Source organism: Nycticebus coucang, chromosome 22 (assembly GCF_027406575.1).
Source record: "Nycticebus coucang isolate mNycCou1 chromosome 22, mNycCou1.pri, whole genome shotgun sequence".
In the NCBI taxonomy this organism is placed as follows: Eukaryota; Metazoa; Chordata; class Mammalia; order Primates; family Lorisidae; genus Nycticebus; species Nycticebus coucang.
In genome coordinates this window covers 51,690,539-51,705,054 of record NC_069801.1, presented here as the reverse complement: position 1 = coordinate 51,705,054, position 14,516 = coordinate 51,690,539, and the positions used below count along the sequence as shown (strand labels likewise).

The 14,516-nt window shown below is 53.5% G+C and overlaps 1 protein-coding gene across 4 annotated transcripts in view; it reads right to left on the bottom strand.

Annotated features, from left to right (window-relative positions):
- Positions 1 to 14,516, bottom strand: part of LEXM (lymphocyte expansion molecule) — a 38,369-nt gene that overhangs the window by 8,808 nt on the left and 15,045 nt on the right. For 2 of the 4 annotated variants that reach the window (XM_053576955.1, XM_053576957.1), the window contains exons 2-8: positions 10,053 to 10,140; positions 9,447 to 9,611; positions 8,879 to 9,001; positions 4,979 to 5,116; positions 4,694 to 4,837; positions 2,953 to 3,114; positions 1,825 to 1,950 (exon numbers count right to left, since the gene is read on the bottom strand). In XM_053576955.1, coding sequence (XP_053432930.1) covers positions 1,825 to 1,950; positions 2,953 to 3,114; positions 4,694 to 4,837; positions 4,979 to 5,116; positions 8,879 to 9,001; positions 9,447 to 9,611; positions 10,053 to 10,140 — 946 coding nt within the window. Of the gene's footprint in view, positions 1 to 1,824; positions 1,951 to 2,952; positions 3,115 to 4,693; positions 4,838 to 4,978; positions 5,117 to 8,878; positions 9,002 to 9,446; positions 9,612 to 10,052; positions 10,141 to 10,812; positions 10,915 to 14,516 lie in introns of those variants that run through there. The other 2 variants (XM_053576956.1, XM_053576958.1) reach the window with 2 other exon arrangements.

The following is a 14,516-nucleotide window of genomic DNA, read 5'->3' as shown; positions in this document are numbered from 1 at the left end:
CATATACAGAGGGTGGCGGGTTCGAACCCAGCCCCGGCCAAACTGCAACAAAAAAATAGCCAGGTGTCGTGGCAGGCACCTGTAGTCCCAGCTACTCGGGAGGCTGAGGCAAGAGAATCGCCTAAGCCCAGGAGTTGGAGGTTGCTGTCAGCTGTGACGCCACAGCACACCACCGAGGGCAATAGAGTGAGACCATAACAATAATACATTTCTGTTGTCGTAAGCCACCTAGTTTGTGGTCTTTGTTATGGCAGCCCTCTGGAAATAAACACACCATCCCACACAGGTATCTGGGTCTCAGGTAATGCAAGAGGTACCAACGGAGAGGCTCAGAAAGAAGATGTAATTTGCCCAAGCTGACACAGAGAGAGAAGAATAAAGGCAGAAAGGGGACCCAGCTACCTGTAGAGAAACGGTGCCAAGTGGTGGGCTAGGGAGATGACGGTAGCACCTGAGGACTAATCCCCTGGGAAGCAGAACTTGCCTCCTACAAAGGAGAGGTCTGTTCCCCTGGGAAGCAGACGCCCAGGCTGGAGCGTGTGTGCAGGGGGCTTCCTGTCCTGTGAGGACCCCACCACATGTTGGCCTGTCCCATCTTGGAGTGGCCAGCCCTGCAGTTGTAGCACGGTCACTTGGCTGTAGTCTGAACATTTTACTTGGGGTCCCCAAGTGAAGACCATCTCCCCTGCAGGAGGTGCAGGGTGGAGGTGAGGAAGGAAGGATTGGGGAACTGTCCAGCCAGTCTCACAAGGATGGATCAGTGGAGGCTGGGCACACTGAGGCCCCTGCCATCACTTGGGGAGCCAAGAAGGTGGAGTGGCTGGCACAGTCCCCTGGGAGGAGGAAGAGCTCAGGTGTGGGGTGCAGGATGGGCAGAGGGAACAAGCAAGACAGGTAGATTACAAGCAAGCAGTTCCTGGGGAAAGCAGAAGAGACCTCAAAAGCAGACAGTGTCAAAACCAGGCAAAACTGACCTGCGCTTCTGGGCATCAGGCCAGAGGCTACTGATGGGGGATCTTGAGTGCAGGAAACAAAAGCTCTTGAATGCACTAGGAGGTGATTACACAGCTGAGGCCATTTTGCAACAATGTATGGAGCTGTGCATTTAGGAGTCAGGTAACGTTCAGTATGATTATTAGACCCTGATAAAAGGTGCACTTGTAAACTGCAAGGCAGGAGTAAGGAACAGAGTGAGGTCAACGCCCAAGGCCCAAGCATCAACGCAGGAGGCACGCACTCAAACCCCGGAGCCTAGCTGTTATACAAAACACTTAAAAAAATAAAGGGCGCATCACCCATTCAGGGATGGCTGCTTTTGAGAAGGGGGAAGAGAGCTGGAGAAGGAAGGGCCAGAAGGGGCTTTGTTCAGCCAGGGATGAGAAATGGGGCAGCTGGTGAAGCTGAAGCCCCAAGGCAAATGCAGGAGGGAATGTCGGGAGGGATCTCTGGGAAGGTGAGAGAACAGATGGCTGCAGAGCGATGTCTCTTAGCTCACTGCTTCTCAAAGTGTGCTCCTGGGAACTTGTTAGAAATGCAGATTCTCAGGTCCCATCCCAGGCCTTCTGTATCAGAAGCTCTGGTGGGGACCCAGGAATCTGCATTTTAACAGCCCTGCAGTGATGCTAATACCTGCTCACTCAAGTTTGAGAACCAAAGCCTTTGAAATATAAGACAACAGAAGTGGGTGTCAGGTCTTTTTTGAGGGGGAAAGGAGGCATAGCCTCCCGCTCAGAATTAGTCCCAGGGACAAGGAGGGTTTGGGGCTGCCTGTAGAGGCAGCAGAGTGTCCCCTGCCCAGGTACACCGCATTCCAGACCCACTCACCCAGCTTCCCAAAACATTCGGCCCGGTCTGTGGGCTGGACCGCTTGGAGGACAGCAGGAACGGCGGGTGGTTGGTGTGTTTGGATTTCTCCTCTGACGGAAGCCAGGTGCCAGGGCCAGATGTGGCCTAAGGGTGAGGAATGAAGGCTGGAAGCTGGAGAGGCCCTGGCAGTGGTCAGCCTGAGGCCAGGGCAAGTGAGGGCTCCGGGCAGCTGACCTCACCTACCCAGCACCCCTGGGCCTTGAGCCCAGGATCATGGGAGCTGCCTGGCTACCTCCCAGCAAAGGGGCTGTGCATGGCCCCTGCCCGACTCCAGCTGCCACCCATCAGACTGACACCCCTTTCAGGTTCCTCACGGGGTTAGGAGCACTAAGTACACAACCTCACCTAATTCTCACTGTCCTCACAGCACAGGACTGTACACCAAGGCCCAGGGAGTGACAGGGTCTCACCCGAGGGCCCCCACAGTCTAGTAGGGCCCAGAGAGAGAGTCCAGATCCCAGTCTGGGGAGTGGAAGCCATGCAGGCCTAGCAGCCAGAGGAGCTAGGTTTCAATACCAGCCCCTTCTCCCCCGTTCTGTTTCGGGGAGGCAAAATCTTCCCAAATCTGGGGTTCAGTTTTGTGAAATGCAAATGGTAATCCCTCCTTAAGGGGGCTGCACTCAGGAAATGTTGGTGCCTTTTTTTCTTTCCTGACCCCCCCCCTTCCCACGCCCTTAGAGACAGGCTTTGCTTGTAGGCCTTCTCAGAACACTGGCTGTTCCCTCCCCCTCTGCCCCACCCCCAACCCCTGAAGGGCAGAGCCCTGGTCCATCCTCTGCCCAGTGTCCCCTTGCCTTTTCCCCAGCACCCTGAGGGCCAAGATGGAGATGGACAGCGTCTGGGCACGTCCCGGAAGAGGCTCTAAGTACACGACCTCACCTAATTCTCACAGCCACCTCACTATCCTCACAGCACAGAGGTGTATGCCAAGGCCTGGGCAGTGGGTCTCACCCAAAGTGACTGGTAAGTGCAAGGCCAGGACAGAAACCAGGTTAGTCAGATCCCTAAGACTGAGCTTTTTCCCCTCAGAATAGCCATTGCCCCGGCAGGACAGAGAGGAAGGACAGCCATGGGGGGCACACTGACCAGTGTTCGGGGGCATTGGCTGAGGGTTGCCCAGTAAATCCTCTCTGTAGGGGTCTTTGGGTTGCGGGGAACTTTTGAAAAAACCCCACGCTTCTTATTGTAACGTGAGTTAAGTTCATCTGTGAAGCTCTTGAAATTCATCAGTTCCCTGGGTTTTTTTTTCTGAGAAACGGAAAGAAATCTGTTAGGCCAGCAAAATCAAGAGCCCCCTTTCTCCACCCTCACCCATGCCAGTGAGAAGCAAACGCCCACAAGGAGGAGGTGTCCCCCACCCCCCTGCTGTGCGGGTGTCTCAGGCAGACCCCCTGGGGGCCAGGCCAGCCTCAGGCTCACCCTGACCCAGTGCCCCTGGGAGCACACAGCCCCCCCCACCAGCAAGCACCCGCCATGTGCCACCCCCTACACCCAGCTCTCCTCATCAGTTCCTTCTTTCTTTCAGTTACTATGCGACACTTATCAAGTCAGGGATTGTTCTAAGCAGGAACAATAATTCAAATATTTACAAACCAGCAAGTGTGACTGAAGAAGGGGATGGGGGAGGGGGCAGGGAAACGACGCTTCTGCGTGGTACTGAAGCGGCGGGTGTGTGTCACACCACCCAGGGTGACCCCAAGTTAAACTGTGGACTTTGATCGTGGCGTGTCCATGTAGGTTCATCAACTAGAACAAATCTCTCAGTCTGGCGGGGGACACTGAGAGAGGGGGAGGCTGTGTGTGGTGGAGTCTATGGGAACTCTGTGTTTTCCACTCAGTTTTGTTGTGAACCTGAAACTGCTCTCTTAAAAAGCCTGTGAAAACAAACACAAAAGCAGTCTGGCCTGGACACTGGCCACAGCACCTGCAGAGGGTCCCCAGGTCCCTGCTGTTCTGGGCAGAATATGAGGAGGTCTAGGAGGTCCCGGGGAGCAGCCAGGGGGAGGGCTCGGTTTAGCAGCTGATCTACCAACTGGTCCCAAAGTCTTTCCATGTTAACCACCTCCCTCCTAGGCCTCCTGCCGCCTAGGCCACCTCCTCAGCACCTGCTGACCCTCTGGCTGGGATTTTTTTTCTTTTTATTGCTCACTGGTGATTGTGGTTTTTTGTTGTTGTTTTCCCATTAGAATATAAGTTCCATGGAGGATTTCCCCTTCACCTAGACTACTACCTGGCCTAACTGTACACACTGAGAGAACGCACAGTGTGCGCAAACAGGTAATTAGACTGTTAAGACTCGATCCCGGTTGCTATAGCAAGAAGAAACTAAGCACCAGAGTGCTATGAAAGCACACAGCAGGTACTTGAGGGGGGCAGAAAACCAGGCATCAAGCCAAAATTCTACCTCAGTTTCCCCTCCTGGCCCTCCAGTTCTCTGCCTGATTAACAGAGACCCGGTTGGCTGAGCCGGGTCTACAATGCCTGTGAAGTGTTTCCCAAAGAGGGGAACGTCGTAAGCCTTGTGGCTGGTGTCCTGCCAGCCCTGACGCTGTGGGCCACTCCCACCTCTTGTGTAGTTCAGAGGAGAGGGAACTAACTGTGAAGTCAGATGGTTGCTCTGGGGTTCAAATCCCGGCTCTGCCCCTGACCAGCTGTGTGGCTGGCCTCAGTTTCCCTCACAGGGAGCTGCATCCTGCCCTCGCTGTGAGGGTGAAATGAGCGGCGTGTGGGGAGCGCCCCGTGTGGCGCATAGGATGGTGTTCCTGGTGTCAACTAGTGAGGCCGTCATCCCCCTGGGAAATACCCTCCAAACCTAGGAGGCACACACCTGTACGGAGTAATGCCCATAAGGCAGCGGCTTGCCTCGGTCACCAGAGAAAGTGTCATAGGGGCCACGGGTGCCCATGGAGCGTGCCAGGTATGTCTCGATGCCACTTTTGAAGAAGTAGGTGCCGGGTCCCAGGCCACTCCCCTGTAGTACAGCAGAGGCGATGAGGCCTGCAGGACAGCTCCTGACAGAGGCCCATTGCCCAGTCGGGTCTTGGTTTCCCCGTCTGCCCCCAGGAGTCCCCTTCAGGATGGGGAGGCAGGCAAGGTCTGGCCAGGTGAATACCTCACGATCCACAGGGAGTGGCTTGTTGGTCATCCTGCACATGAGGCCCTCGGAATGGGACCGGTTCCAGGCATTCTCCTCCAGCTTCGTGTAGGGGTTGCCCTTCTCCCCATAATTCCCAGGGCCGGGGTAGTAGTTCTGTGAGGCAGGGGAAGGAGCATAAGGACCATCAGTCCCACTCTTGGTGCTGAGGCACCTGAGGGAAAGACCCCTGGGATCACCATCCCCCGGACAGTGGATTTGCAGGGTGCCCACATGTCACCCACCCCCAGCACATGGCACTGTGGCTCACACATTCACCCCCAAGTCCAGGCTGTCCACTATGGCCACCCTTCAGCCGACATGGGCCCCTCACTGCTCCACAAGTGTGTGCCACTCCGCCCAGCCTCCTGGCCCTTGCTTGCTATAACCACCACCTGAATGCCCCTCTGCCTGCTTGACCTTGGAAAAGCCTAGGAATCCCGCAAAGCTCAAACATCCTCTTTTCCTGGGAATGAAGCCTCCCTTTCCCTATCACCTTGACACATGCAGCCTTTCTGCCCCACAGCATGGCCCTGAGGGACGTGAATAGCTTCCTCACTGTGCTGTGAGCAGTGTGCTGTGACGGGAAGGAGTCCTGGGTTCGGATCTCACCTATACTGCTCCCTACTGAATGGCTTTGGCCTTCCAAGCTCCGTGGTTCATATTAGTAACATGGGACAGTGATTATTTTCTTCAGGGCAATGACGAGGAAGCTAAATACATGTGTAAAATCCCCCGCACAGCACCCAGCACATAGGGGGCCCCCATACATGGTAAGTCGGGGTGGGGAGCCTGTCTTGGAGGGTAGAAGTAGAGGTTAAAACTGTGGCTAGGATGACTATCTGGGACCGGACTGCAGGGCAGAAGAGTGGTCTTTGTAGGCACAGTGAGGAGAGCCACCCACAGCATAGGTGGGGCCAGCAGGACACTTGCCGCTGCTCTGCACCTTTCAGCCACATGGGGTCGCTGCCGCTCCACACATGGCTCCACAGGTCCCACCTCTGGACCCTGCAGTCTGGCCCTGGGGAAGCAGGGCACAGCAGAGGGGCCAGGGCACTGTGGACAACCGATTTGTTCACCCTTGAGGAACACGGTTACACGTCACCTCCTTCCAGTGTTCCCAGGTGTGCTCTGGGGAAAACCACAAAGGGCAGATGGGCCCCTGTATCACATATTAGGTGCCCCAGTGGCCTTCGCATCTCAGTCCTGTTGGTGACCTGATGAGATCAAGTCAACATCATCGAAATTAACAGATGGGGAAAGCGAGTTTCAGCAAGGCAAACCATGTGTCTGAGGGCCCACCTTCCAAGTCCAAAATCCATAATCCTTCTGCACCTCTAATGTGTGCCGGGCACTGTGGAAGCTACTGGGCAGTTGGGCAATGACAGCACAGGTCTTGGGAGGCTTGAGAAATGAGGGTCAAAACAAGGGGTGAAAGTGTCCCTGCTCCGAGGGACAAACCAGGCCCAGCCCAGCACCAGGCACTTAGCATAATCTTGTTTTTTTCCTTAAAACCTTCAGGGCCACACAGGTTTAGTGTCACACTCAGGCTGACGTGAAAGCCTATGATTTTAACTAGAATGTTATGCTGTCAGAGCTTTGGGGACTGGATCAAGAATGATTAATTAGGCACTGGGAAAAGTGGGAATGGAGGAATTGTCACTTGTTAGATTTTTTTATTTTTATTTTTTTAAGACCGGGCCTTGAAGACTGAGGATCTCCACAGATGGGTGTGGAGGACAGTGGAAAGACAACCAAGGCAAGAAGAGCCAAGTCAGGAAGAAGAGGGACAGCGTCAGACTTGTCTCCACCATGCCTTGCCATCAGCTGGGCTGAGCTCTGGTATTAGACTCTGTCATCCACAGAGAGTCAAGAGAACCGAATCCAAGAACCAAGGGGGCCAAGCCCACGGGTGGAGTGTGACGGTTCTAGCTGACGGGTCTAGTTCTACCTTGGATTCAAATCCTGCCTCTGCTTCTCAGCAGCTCTATGACCCTGGGTGGTGCCCCAGTTAACCTCTCTGGGCCCCAGTTTTCTCATCTGTAAAGTGGGCATAATGGTAGTGTGTACTTCACAGGGTTGTTGTGAAGATTAAGTTAATTAGTACGTGGCGAGTGCCATGCTAAGTGTCTGCTATTATTACTTTAGATTTGAAGGTAATGACTCATTTTGAGATGCCTCCAGGCCTCTTCTCTCACTAAGCTATGGTTACAGCTTCTGCACGTGAAGATGCATCTGCTTGTCCCTTGAAAATGGCAAGGAGTGACTTCCAGCCTTCATGGATGGTTTTGCAGTGGTGAGGTGTGGGAGGAAGGGCCCAGCTTCAGGGCTGGACTTCCCGTGTTTGGATCCCATTTGCCCACTTGCTGCTCGTGCAACCTGGCACAAGTTGCACATCCTCTCTGAGGCTCCAGGGCATCATCTGGAGCAGTTGCAAAGAATCAGGATGTCTTGGAGCACCCGGCACTCAGTAGGCATGCATGCTCTTACTCAGTACACAAACACTTTGGTGTTCCTATTGCGTGCCAGGCACCACTAGGACCTCACAATGCTTCAGTGAATGAACCAGGCAGACCTGGGCTGCTGTCCAGTGGGGAAGAAACACTAGACACTCACAAGAGGGACTCCTAGGAAGGAAGGTGTCCCCAAGTGGGACTTAGGAAGGCGTCTGGACACTGGGAGCTGCAGCATAAGCAGCAGGGCAAACAGGAAGCAGGGGTGGGGGGGGAGGGGAAGGGCATTCTCAGCAGAGGAAGCAGCAGCAGTAAGTCTCTGCTAAGAGCACATGGCACGTCTGGAAGCTGGGAGAAGGAAAACTGAGTGTCAGCTCCTTTGGTGCGGGGGTGGAGGGTGTCATGGTGCCTTATGACCTCTGAATGTGATGCTCACCCAGTGTCCTCCACACGGGATGATCACCCCACAAGGCTGTCACCCCCACACCTTACTACTATCCCCTCCTACCTGGATGCCCCAACCCTGGCCTTCACAAGCAGGGTGTACCACTAAAAATGAAAATCAGTCCTGCCCCTATCCAACCCTCACTGTCCTCAGACAACACTTGGAATATCACTCAAGGGCCCCACCTTGAGTGCATGGCCCTTGTGATCTGGCCATTCCCTCCACTGCCCTCTCACCTCCTCTTGCCCTCACCTGTTACCCCTGGCCACCCTGGCCACCCTGGCCACCCCGCCCTCCTGCCTGCTGGTCTGTTTCAACAAGCATGTTCCCACCTCAGGGACCTAGGCTCTGCTGTTCCTGCTCCCTAGAATATTCCACCACAGACATACGAGTCTCCATTGCTCATGACCTGCAGGTTTGCCCACATGCCACCCCTCCCAGAGGCCTTCCCTGACTACTCCATAAATTGTACCCCATCACTGTCTGTCCCCACCCTGTCTCGTTTGTCTTCACAGCCGTGATTATGCAGATGTTTCCTTCTTTCTACTGTTGTTTCTGCCACTAGGACATCCTCTTCATGAGGGCAGGGATCCTTGTCTTCATCCCTGCTGGCTCCCCAAGGCCTAGGACAGTGCAAGGCACTTAATAGGTGCTTAATCATTACTTCCTGGCTGGCTGGCTGGATATATGGATGGATGAATTTGCTAAGGATATAATGTTTGCTGGGCCCTCTACTAAGGACCCAGAGAAGAATCATACCCACCCCTGCCGGAATATATACAACAGCAAGGGGCCCAAGGCTGTGGCACCAGAAAGCTGAGGGGCTGTGGTGACACAAAGGAGGGCCTGGCCAAACCCGGGGAGGAGACAGGTACAAGGACGGGTGTTCCCAGCACTACCCAGGCTGTAGGCTCTACTGACAGAAGAAGGAAGACAGGCAGTGGGTGGGGGGAATCCTGCTCTGTACATGAAAACACCTACCCCGATGAGTCCTCGAAAGCGAGTCTCCCCAGAGCTGAGCAGCCCCCGAGTGCTACGTGGTTTCTGCTCCAGCAGTTCTAAGAAATCTTTGAAGTTGTAGGTGCCGGGACCCAGTTTTTGCTCCTGCCCCAAGAGAAGAAAGCACAAGATAAAATCTTTGAACTTGGGGATGGCGCCTGTGGCTCAGTGAATATGGCGCTGGCCCCATATACTGAGGGTGGCGGGTTTGAACCTGGCCCCAGCCAAACTGCAACAAAAAATTGCCAGGTATTGTGACAGGCACCCGTGGTCCCAGCTACTCGGGAGGCTGAAGCAAGAGAATCGCCTAAGCCTAAGAGCTGGAGGTTGCTGTGAGCTGTGATGCTACAGCACTCTACCAAGCATGACAAAATGAGACTCTGTCTCTAAAAAAAAAAAACAACAACTTTAAACTTGGGAATGTCCACACAGGGAGAAGCCCGAGGGATGCTGGTGCTCCTTACAGGTGCTTCGTCCAGCCCCGGGAGGACACTGAAGGCCACACTGGAGCAGCCGCAGTGGACAGGAAGATCTGCCCCAGAGGCCTCACCTGCTGCCGCTTCTCCTTCAGGATGGCCTGGTACTGGAAATGGGGCATCTGAGTCAGCCGGGTGGCTTCCTGGGCCTTGTCCCAGCCTGTGCCCACCTCCTTCTTCAGCTTCCTCTTACTGAAGCAGGTGTCCGATAAGCTGTAGGTTCCAGGCCCTATGTGGGACTGAGTCGGAGTCTGGTCAGAGCTGTGCCGGCTGTACCCCCCACCCGCCATCTATACTACAGAGCAGGTCCTCAGGGAGCTGCCACCTTGACCTGGGGGCGGCAGCAATCCCCCTTTGTGGTCCCCAATTCCCAGCTCCAAGCTGGCATCGAAGGGCTTGACACCCACAGTGCAATCATGACATTCTCCATCACTGGCCCTCTCCCACTTCTGGGAGGATAACAAGAGCCCACAGCCAGTCAGCACAAGAGCCAGAGATGCCACAGTGCTGCCTGTGTCAAACACACTGGAGTCCCCACCTGGACCAAGCTCTATGCCAGGGGCTACAGCCGTGGGGAGGTAGAAGGTAGGCCCCTTATGTAGCTCATCCACCATGATGGGGGATTCCAAGGGGCAGTGCTCATACCCCATGGGAGGCGTCAGGAAGCTGTGAAAACTCACCAGCGCCATAGAATACCGACTGAAGTATGGAGCCTCCGTGAAGGTGCTGAGCTTCTTCTGATTGGGATAAACAGCAGAGACATCAAACCTAGGAAGGATGGAGGCCAGTGAGCGCCTGGCCCTGGTGCCTGGCCCTGTCTTGGGCAGTCCTGGGGGGCATGGGAGAGTTGGTTCTCCAGGGGAGCAGGGCCATGGAGGATGAGCAACAGGGAAGCAGAAGACCTGCTTCCACCCCCAACCTACGCACCTCCACATCCTCCTCCCATGTCATTTTCTTCCATACCCCTTATCACTACCCAACATTCTATATATATACATATTTGTATAATCCACTCCTGCCTCCCACTCCCACCAGAGTGCAAACTTCATGAGTACTGAGTTTTGCTGTTTTGTTCAACTGCTGCAACCCCAGATCCTAGAACTGTGCCTGGCACACAGTAGATGATATATGGCTATATGGCTGTATCTAAATATAGATACGTATCCCTCTCTTTAGAAAGAAAGATACCAGGGCTAAAATCCCACCCATGACTTTTTAGCTGAATGACCTACTATGGGCCAAGTCACATGGCCTCTGTAAACCTGGCACATAGTGGGTGCTCTTCAAATGGTTTTAAGGGACTTATTAAGGATGGTAAAAGGACTCTGGGAGGGGGAGGGCAGCAGGTATGAGCCGAGAGAAAGCCCAGGCCCCTCCCAGGGCTCCCTCCCTTAGGTCTCTCGCAGGCTGAGGGTGGCTTGGGGTGCAGACGGGCCCCACCTGTGGCTCTGCACCCCGAAGGGTGCCCCGCTGAACCACTTGGCGGCCATGGCCATGGCGCCGGCTGGCCAGGCCGCGAGGTCCCGGGCGTCTGGCAGCCCTGGGGCGCTGTGGCCGCTGCCACGGCAACCCGGCCTTGTGATTCGCCCGCTGCGCCTCGCCCGCGTCCTCTGACCCCCGACCCCCACCCCGCCCGCCCCTCAGGCTCTCCGGCGCCCCTGGCTCTTTCACTGATCCGTGCACATTTTTATGCCAGAGAGCCTTCCCCTGTCTTCAAAGATTTAATGGCCCCTCCTGGTCTTTAACATGAATGCCGTTTGGTCGGGTTTTAGAGTCATTTAATAGAGGAACCGTTTCTGACTTCTCACTTTATCCTAGGGCCCTGCACCAGGTCTGGGAGAGCTGAGGCTCCTTTTTTGTTTTTGTTGTTGTTTTGAGGCAGAATCTCACTCTGTTGCCCTGGGTGGAGTGTAGTGGCCTCCTGGTAGCTCACTACAACCTCAAACTCCTGGGCTGAAGCAATTCTCCTGCCTCAGCCTCCTGAGCAGCTGGGACTACAGGCGCCCGCCAGGATGCCCAGCTATTTTTCTGTTGCAGTTTGGCCTGGGCTGGGTTTGAACCCGCCACCGGCATATGGGGCTGGCGCCCTACTCACTGAGCCACAGGCACCGCCCTAATTTTTCTGTTTTTAGTAGAGATGGTCTCAAACTCCTGAGCTCAAGGAATCCTCAGCCTCCCAAAGTGTTAGAATTACAGATGTGAGCCAACACACCCAGCCAGAGGCCCCTTGTAATATTCACCTGGGCTGATGGGAAACTGGAGGCCAGAGAGAGGGCATGACTCGGACAAAAAGCATCCCAGCTTCTCCTCTACTTTGGGAGGGAGGAGAGAGGAGTGGAGAGGAGCAAGGGGTCAGTCTGGACTCATCTGGCTCCCAGATACCCTGACACCTCCTTTGGGTGGGCACTGTGTAGGGCACCTGGGACCCAGACCTGGTCTCTGCTGTGAGAATGTGGAGAAAACAATGACCACACAGCATGGTCAGGCCCAGGAGAGAGGGAGGCCTCGACCCTGTCTGGGGGTGGGTAGGTCAGGGCAGGCTCCCTGGGCAGGAGAATTCCATAGTCAACATTGAAGCCTGGATGACTTGCCAGGTGAAAAAAGGAATGGAGGGTGTGTGCCCCCAACAGGGGCTGCTCTCTCTTCCTTCCTTACCCCCCACCAGTGCCCCATGATCATGTGATGTGATTGAGATTGTCTGCCTTCCACGATCACCTTTGATCTTCCCAAGGGCCTTCGGGCAAAGTCAGGGCAGAGATCTACACCTCATTCCGTAGTGAGGAGATTGAAGCCAAAGAGAGGTAGGACTTGCCTGGGGTCCTGCCTTCAGCCAGTGCCAAAGCTAGAGGCAGAGTGGGTCTCCTTCCAGGCCCAATTCAATGCCCTTCTGACACCCCAAGTTGGGATTTGAATAAGAAGTGTGCCTAACCCAGCTGAGACCTGGACTTCTCCAGCCCTGATAGGCCCATGCCCACAGCAGGCAAGGTGCTCACACTGTACCCCTGAGCTGATGGTCAGAGACAGGAACACACATAGACCAGGCCAGCGAGGTCATCCAAGGATAGGGCTCTGCCCTTTCCCAGCAGTGGCACCTTCAGCAGGTCACTTCCTTCTCTGAGTCTCAGCAGTCTTCCATTTAAAATAAAACTAATAATCTCTGTATCCCCAGACTACTGTGAGGATTAAATGACTCACTTAGGTAACACTCCTGGCACACAGCAGGAGCTCAATAAAAGCTCATTCCCAGCCCTTGGGAAGGGATCTTACAGAGGTCCAAGGATAGAGACTATGTCTCATTCACTCTTGGTGAAGTATCTGGCACACAGTAAATGCTCAGGAAATACTTGTTGAATGACGAGCAAATGAATACTACTTACAGGAATCTTGGTCCAACTTCCCAGTAACACATAAATCCTCAAAGAAATGTGCTACTCCTGGCTCTGCCGCTTCCCAGCTGCTGGCCGTGGGCAAGTTACCCTGGCCAAGCTTCAATTTTCTCATCTGTGACATGCACATGGGACGCTGGCGTCCTGGAGGAGCTGTTTTGAGGTGTCAGTGAGTGGTGGGTGTATACACTACCAAGTTCTGTGTTCTGGGGAGGCCCTCCAGCCAATCCTAGGTCTGCTCAGGTTTTCTCGGGGTAATCCAGCTGCATTCCTATCTTCTGGCCTGCACCCTGGGCTCCAGGACTCATGGTGGAATGGCCAGAGGAAATAAGCCAAGGCATTGAACTGGAAGTCCTGGCTGCCAGGCAGGCTGGAACAGGCCGGGTGAGACAGCTCACGGCAGGACAGCCAGCCCTAGTCAGCCTGAAGGTTTCTCATCACAGCAACGACCTGCTCAGAGCAAGGCACTCCTTCCCTTTTCTTGATGCCATTGTAGCCCCCTGCCACTCCCCTAAGGCTCAGACAGGGAAAATAATTTGCCCTGGTCACATGTAGTGAGGCATAGCGTCACACAGCAGATAAGGGACTTGTAATGACATTTTGAGAGTTCCATGGTTGCAAGAATTTCTCACCCATCCAGACTCTGGAGCCATCTGTCAATGGAATCAAGTCAAGCTTCTTAGCCAGGATTCCAGCCTCTGTGATAGGGACTTGGCCTCTGCCTTCAGTCCTCAAATCTGCCATTTCAGCCCTACCCTATGTAAGCTCCAATCACATGGGCTGCTCTGTCCCTAGGACACACCCTGCCTTGGCGAACCTCTGGCCTCTTTATATCTCTCCTGCTGCTGACATACGCCCACACCTACCTTCCCCACCCAATGCCTGCTCATCTTCTCAGAGTCAGAGCAAAAGCCAAATGCACCCATCAGGATGGCCATTATAAAAAAAAACAAAACACATGATGGTGTGGATGTGGAACAATTAGAACCTTTGTGTATTGCTGGTGGGAAAGCAAAATGGCCCAGCTTCTGTGGAACATAGTATGACAGTTCCTCAAAGAATTTGAACATACAATTCCCCTATGACCCAGCAACTCCATTTCTGGGTATATACCAGACGAATTAAAGGCAAAAATGCAAATGTGTATTTGTATACCCATGTTCACAGCAGCATTGTTCACAAGAGCCAACAGGTAGAAGCAATCCAATATACACTGACAGATAAAGGAATATGAAAATATGATAAATCCATACAATGGAATATCAGCCCTTAAAAGGAAGGAAATTCTGACATGTGCTGCAATATGGATGAATCTTAAAAGACATTATGCTAAGTGGAATAAGCCAGAAACATAGGAACCAAATACTGTATGATTCCACTTAAATGAGGTGCCTAGCGTGGTCATATTCAGAGACAGAAAGAAGAATAGTGGTTTAGAGGCACTAGAGGGAGAAGGGAATGAAGAATTATTGTTTAATGGGTATGAAATCTCAATATGTGAAGATGAAAAAGTTCTGGAGATGGAAGGTGGGAATGATTGTGAATGCACTTAATGCCACTGAATTGTACACTTGAAAAATGGTTTAAATGGTGAATTTTAATGTAAATAATATTACCACAATTTTTTTTTAAAGCCCAGCCCTCTGGGAATCCATCCCTAATAATCCCAAGTAGGTGAGATGACAAGTTTCATCTCATAATCACCAGCAGTTTATAGTAATAATTTTTTTATTTAAAATGTTTAAACTTACTAAATTT